The 7,500-nt window shown below is 30.4% G+C and overlaps 1 protein-coding gene across 5 annotated transcripts in view; it reads left to right on the top strand.

The window, feature by feature from the left end:
- Nucleotides 1-7,500, top strand: part of LOC124954783 (SKI family transcriptional corepressor 2) — a 100,593-nt gene that overhangs the window by 90,231 nt on the left and 2,862 nt on the right. For all 5 annotated transcript variants that reach the window (XM_047508230.1, XM_047508225.1, XM_047508228.1 and 2 more), the window contains exon 6: nt 6,680-6,809. In XM_047508230.1, coding sequence (XP_047364186.1) covers nt 6,680-6,809 — 130 coding nt within the window. The remainder of the gene's footprint in view (nt 1-6,679; nt 6,810-7,500) is intronic.

The raw sequence follows: 7,500 nt of genomic DNA, 5'->3' as shown, positions 1-7,500 counted from the left end.
CTATCTATGTATACATATATATATATATATATATATATATATATATATATATATATACGAGTGACGAGTATGTACTTTAATAGAATTAGATTCATTGAAGGGACGGATAACGTTACCATATAAGTCTGGAATTATCGAGAGTATAATCAATTTCCCGGGCATAATTCCGTGGTGCATGGATTCCGACGAGATCGTTCGACCGAAAGCAATGCGACTAACGCGATTGCGTATTAACTTTGCACCCATCGAACTGTTCCCCGTTCTCGATTCTAACTTGTTCTACTTTCGCTTCGAAACGAACTTGATGTTCGTCAACCGATCATGAAAATCAACGATCCGATCCTATACAATCCTATCCCAATTCGATTTTATCCGATCTAATTCGTCTTTAAACATAGGGTGTTACAATCATTCTAAATAATAATCGTCTAATGAATTTCTAATGTTTCATTTGTAAAAGAGTCAATTGAAAAGTTCTTAAATGAAATTAGATGATATTAATTCTGTCTTTCTTTTTTTTTTTTTTTTCCTTTTTTTCGTTCTTTCTTTCTTTCTTGTCAAATTGTAAGAACGCAAGATTTGTAAGATCAGCTGATTCTTTTTTTCTTTTTGTCAAATAATAAAAATTACTAGATTCGTAAAATTGGGTGATCTCGATTCGATTTGATTTTGTTTTTTCTTTTTTTTTTTTTCTTCTTTTTTAAGTCACCTAAATCTATAATGAAAAAATTATCGTTTCGTTCGTACTATATATGAATGAATAATAATATAAATTTTATTGAATTTATATCAATTTTATATATCTTACGGTGATATCGATAAGATAAAATCATTTTATAAGAATTCATCTTGCTATTAAATAATGATATAATAATTGTGATAATTTTTAATACTCCTCTTGAGAAAATTTCTCGATCATTATATATCTTTTAGTTTCGCACTTTTCATTTCACAAAGAAGTATTTACAAAATGATAAAATGTGCGAGGAAAGAAAAGAAGGAAGATTGTCGAAATAAAATACATATTTACGAAGCGAAACGAACGAATGAAAAACAAAAATTCAAAAAAAAAAAAAAAAAACAAAGAAAAAGAAAAAAAAAAGGTAAAAAAGAGGAGAAGCAGGAGATCGATAAGCGTTGATAAGAAGAATGAAGAAAAGAAAAAAAAAAAAAAAAAAGAAAAAAAAAAGAAGAAGAATAAGTTAGATAGAACGGTGAAGGGGATTGTTGGTGGGGGTGGTTGGTGGAAAGTTTTACCGTTTAGGTAAAATCCATCGTGTAACGGAACGAGTTTGTTCGAACGGTGTACTGAAGTACGGATGTGTAGGTGAACGGAACGGAACAGAACGGGACGGGACAGGATCGGATGGGACGGAACGGGACGGGGTGAGACGGGGTGAAACGTGGAGCAGATGGTGATGGCGGGATGTTGGGGAGAGAGGAGAAAGGCAGGAGGAGGGTGGTTCTGCACGCTACAATTGTTTCGCCGTAATCCTTTATTGGATCAACGGGGCTGAAACAATTGAGCGAGCCATAACGCGAGGATGGGCCGGTGAAACGGCAGTAACAACACGATAGCACCAGTAACTGCGTCAGGTAGATGGTTCCCTCTTCCCCTCCCTGGTCCAACAATCTACCCATCACCCCTCACTGAACGACTATGCCGGCATTTCGGTTGCTGGTTTCGATATTCTGAAGCCAGGGATTCGTTCGGTTTTACTTTGGGATAGGATCAGTGAAAGATAGAAGGAGAGAGAGAGAGGGAGGGAGAGAGAGAGAGAGAGAGAGAGAGAGAGAGTTGTTGTTGGGTATACTAGGGGTGGATTTCAATGATGATAGTGGCTAAGGATTCCTACTTTACCGGCTCAACGGAGTTACAAATTGCGAGAATTCATTCAAGAATGCGAAAAACGTATTGAATGGAGAATTGATACATTTTCTTCCCATTTTTTTTTCTTCCTCTTATTTCCTTTCTTCTAATTGTTCGATCGTATTTATACATATATATATATATATATATATTTTTTTTTTGTAAGTTTAGAAAAAAAGAAGAAGAAATAAGATTAATAAGAACAATAATAATAATAATAATAATAATAATAATAATAATAATAATAATAATAATAATAATAAAATTTATAAACGATATGCGATATTTCTTTTCTCTTATTATTTTTTCTTATTTTCTTAATTAATAGTCTATACAAGTGAATATCGAAAAATACAAAAATCTTATATAATTGCGAAACGTGTCTACTTTAATTTTGCATTTATATATTAATAATCAATTTCTATTGGTTATTATTGTTGTCAACAAGATGAAATAAAGTAAATAATAAGTAAGTGAAATATATAGGCATCGTTGTAAAAGGATAAAAAGAAATAAAATAATGATGACGTAGAGTAAAAATGATCACGATAGTTTCAACAATTTTTCTTTCTTTCTATCTTTACGTTTCCTTTTGGTTTGTTGTTTATTTTTTTGCTTTCGTTCTTTTTTTTTTTTTTTTTTTATCGTTTTGTTTCCTCTTTTTTTTCTCTATCGTGCACACGAGATAATACACGAGTAGGTACACGTCACGTACCAACCATAGGATTGCAAGGATCGTGTAATGCGATTCGTAACGAGGCCTACATGGCAAGAATTTTAGTAGAGCTCTATTTCTATTTCTATTTCTATCTTCTTTTATCCCATGTAATCTGTCACTCGAACGATACCCATGGGTAATCCAAAAAATCCAAAGACACATATACACACGTACAAAGATAGAGAAAGAGAGTAAGAGATATGTTCGTTCACGATTTATAATCAAGATTTTTTTTTTGTTTATCATCAGATAATCATAGTATTAACAATTTTTTTTTTTTTCATAAGATTTGTAATTGTCACGTTTTTTTTTCTTTTTTTTAAGTTTGTCTTTCTCTTTTCTTTCCTTTTTTTTTCTTTTCTTATCGAAAGAGCAGGTGGTCGGTATATATATATACATATATATGTATATATACATTCGAGTCAATATATATCCTTCTTTAGCACATATGTTCCTAACAATAACCATACTTCTAACTCCCTTTTAGAGTACTATAATAGCGTAACGATGTGAATTCGTTACTCTTGATAGATCAATTCGTTATGGTGAAATCTTCCCGTATATATTTCTTCAACGAATTAATGCCAATCGCGTGATTTATTATAACGATATGTAAATTGATATTATTTGTTGAAATAATAATTCGAATTAAAATAATAACAACGAATGTAATTTGCGAATGTTCCTTTTCTTTTCTTTTTTTTTGTTTTTTTTTGTTTTTGAAGTATAATTAATTTTTAAATATAATTAATTTTTAAGTATACTCATTCGATAATGTATTAACGAGAATAAACTTGTTATTTCTTTTTCTTTTTTTCAATATTAATCGACTTATATATATATATATATATATATATATATATATATATATAAAAAAAAAAGAGAAAAAAAGAAAAAAAGAAGAAGGAAAAACATTTAAAGAATGTATTTAGCGAAGGAACGATAATCAAACGAATCCCTCGCTTTAACTCGACAAATTATTCGACAATAGAAGGACTATGCTCACCCTCACCTCCACCCCTCCCTCCCTCCCTCCCTCCTTTTACGAATCGGCTCCCTCATAACACACTCCTCCTCCCTTCTCCCTCCTCCCACACCCACTCACCTACCCTCTTATTCTTCCATACACAAAACATACCTAATTACTTCAAATCCCAAATAGCATAAAAGTTTCATCGGTTACGTTGCTCTCTGCGAGCCATTAGCCATTGGACGATGATTAATGTTTGCTCGTATGAAAATGGAAACTTTGAAAGAAAGAAAGAGAGAGAGAGAGAGAGAGAGAGAGAGAGAGAGAGAGAAGTATATATGTCATGGACGACATCTTAAATACATGAATCGGTCTCTAAAAAGATCGATCATATTCGATCATTTCAAGGAAACTTAAATTTTTATCTATTTATTTATTTTTTTATTTATTTATTTATTTATTTATTTTCCTTTTTCTATTTATTATTTCATTAATTTCAACAAACAAATTATCATTTCGTTGTAACCAATCTTAAGATATGATAATTGTCAGATCATCGCTCTTCGTAATAAATTTAATTGAATATAATTAATTAATTCTCATGAACAAGTGATACGGATATGAGAGATCATCTTATATCGAAATCATAATTATAACGAAATCTCGATCGTTTTATTCATTGTTAGAGAAAAGAAAGTGGAAAAAGAAAAGGAAGAAAAATGTATTTTTTCTTTCAATTCGTTTTTTTTTTAATTTTTTCTTTCCTTTAATTCGTTAAAAATCACGAGCGTTTCGTTTAATCATCGACTGGAGTAAGAGAGAAAAAGAGAGAGAGAGAAAAAACAATGTAATTCTTATAATCAGAATTAAACCTTGAAATGAAAAAAAAAAAAAAAAAAAAAGAAAGAAAAGATCTCAGATCGTTTTACGAGAAAAAAAGATTTCTAAGAAGAAATTAAAAAAAGGGAAAAAAAAAGTGATTGATCAAATAAAATTAATTCTTGTAAAGAAAAGTATTAGCGACATAGTTTGACCGGGGAGAATATTAAAGGGGCAAAGAAAAAAATCCTATTTAATTTTTTACTTTTAACGTCAGAAATATACGAAACGATATTGCGTTGAGCGATATATCATTCCCTCTCTCCCTCTCTCTCTCTCTCTCTCTCTCTCTCTCTCTCTCTCTCTCTCTCTCTCTCTCAAAATACTCAGGCAAAAGTAAATGTAATCATCGTAGCTTCGTCGTTCGTATGTTACGTGACAACGTAAACGTCACGATAGTATGAATATTTTATTATAGTATGCTAGTAACGTAACGCGGTAGTACACAATCGGTTCCGACTGTCATTTCGAACATATAATATATATGTGGTATACACTATATCTCTACTCGTGCATCTATCATTACACTCTGTATATCCTCAGAATGGTTTGACAAAAAGCTCTCACCTCTGTTTCAATAATAATCGAAAACGACTCATCATTGTTCGATCGATTAAAATATTTCGCACAAATAGGTTCGTGCATCCATACGATTTTCAATTCATTCCTTATGCCTTTTCACGGTTTTTTTTTTTTTTTCTTTTTTTTAATTATTATCAGGAATATATATTTTTTTTAAATTATATTTTTCATAATTTTGTATTCGTTAGAAAGAATAGAAAAACAAAGTCGCATCATTGAGAACATTGAAACGATGAATTGCGTGAAATTGAATCATCGTTAATGACGATTATGTCGATTGAAAAAGAAAAAGAAAAAGAACAAAAAGAAAAAAAAAAAAGAAAAAACAAAAGAAAAAAGAAAAAAGAAAGGAAAAAACGGGGGAAAAAAAGGAAAACTTATAAGAAAGATAAAAATAGATTACTTTGATATTATTTATTCCACAAATGAAATTTATTTTTACTAGTTTAAATCTACGTAGCGTATAACGATCGTTAGGTTGACGAGAAGCAGCATACGGGAGCATAAAATTTTTATTAAAAATGCATTCTCGCGTGCAAATTCTCCAAGCTCAGTACCTATACCAACCTATTGTCTCTCTCGTGTTCTCGCATATATATATATATATATATATATATATATATATATCGTGGTCTCGCATATATATATCTCTCTCTCTTTTTCTCTCTTTCTCTCTCTACTTTTCCCCCCACAAGCTTTTTCGAATATGTTACACGATAAAGGGAAGCAACAGAAAGTTAAAATAAATTGGTCCGATTTATTTTTAATGAAATAATATAGCTCGTGCGCGAGCTATATATAACATCGACGACGGATATTCGATTTTGATCGACTTTTAACTAACAATTCCTCTTCTTTAATTATTATTAGACACGCTAATTAACCAACATCGATTGCTGATGTAATGACATATAGTTTTTTTTCCTTCTCGCACTTTGTCCCTTGATGTTCCTTCAAAAAAAAAAAAAAAAAAAAGAAAAAAAAAGGAAAAAAGAAAAAAAGAAGAAGAAAAGAAGAGTTGTTGTGACTTGTCTTTATAAATAATTCACGAAGATCGATCCACGCAAGCTCTCTCTCTCTCTCTCTCTCTCTCTCTCTCTCTCTCTCTTTCTCTCACACATACACACACACATACGCATACACATATGCATACGTACATATGAGCATACTTTCTAGAAGCAAAAAGGAAATTAATTTAAGTAATTCGGTGATTTCTATCAGCGGAAACATTAAACAAAGCAGGAACGACCAAGGTAAATTCAACTGTCCGCTATTCCGTTCCCTATTCAACTTATGTTAGAATAACCAGGAGGATATTATGCTGGGAACTCGATGGTGGTCATCGTTGCATAACAGAGTTCTCCAATGTCATTTAGCCATTTGAAATATCGAGTCATCTCTTTAACCACTCTAATGCAAACAAACTTTTCATTCAGTCATTCACCATCTAATCACAATAACGATAACAGAATGCTTATTTAATTGGATAGGTGTCGAATTATTATTTTAATAACATGATATATATATATATATATCATGTTTTATTGTTATTTTTTACTTGTCATTTTTTATTGTCATTATTTAAAAAAATCCTTCGAAATTATATAAACGATATATATATATATATATATATATATATGTATATTTAATTTGTTTATAGGAACGAGAAGCAGAAAAAATAGCGGAAGAAAGTGCGTCCCTGCGTGACATCAAAGCCGAGCCAATAGTATCAAGAAATCCTGAAACATGGAACGGCGGATCATTTTATCGGCACTTAAATATACTCAAGGGTACGAGTCAAAGTTGTTCATTAATCGTAATTATAATTAGAATTAGAAAAATAAGAATAAGAAAAAAAAACAAACGAGAATAATAATAAATAAAAAAAAAAAAACTAAAAGAAAAATAATTACAAAAAAAAGATATATAATTAACTGATAAACACATACACACACACACACACATACGCACATACACATATATATATATATGCATATATTAGGTGGACCGGAAAGTAATGTCGCTTTCTTAAATTAAATTCAAACGAATAAATTTTTAACAAGTTTTTATTTTTAATTACAATCAAATATCGACATGCGTAGAAACGACATTACTTTCCGGTCCGCCTAATATATATATATATATATATATATATATATATATATATATATATATATATAGATACGAGTCGAAGTAGATTATTAATCATTATTAGAATTGGTATTAGAAAAAAAATAGATAGAAAGAAATGAAAAGAAAAATACAAAAAATAATCGACATACAAAAAAAGATATATTAATTAATTAATATATAATATAATATGTATATATATATATATATCAAGTAATTAGCTAAAGAAGAGAAGAACGCGTAGTCTCCTCTAGCAATTACCTAACGTTACCACCATCCGTTAGACAAGAAAAGGCCAAATTACAGTTTGATACGGTGGCCGTGAAAGGACCGTGCGGGTTGGTACTTAAA

Source organism: Vespa velutina, chromosome 16 (assembly GCF_912470025.1).
Source record: "Vespa velutina chromosome 16, iVesVel2.1, whole genome shotgun sequence".
Classification (NCBI taxonomy): domain Eukaryota; kingdom Metazoa; phylum Arthropoda; class Insecta; order Hymenoptera; family Vespidae; genus Vespa; species Vespa velutina.
The sequence above is the reverse complement of the archived record's forward strand: the minus strand, read 5'-3'. Positions and strand labels throughout refer to the sequence as shown.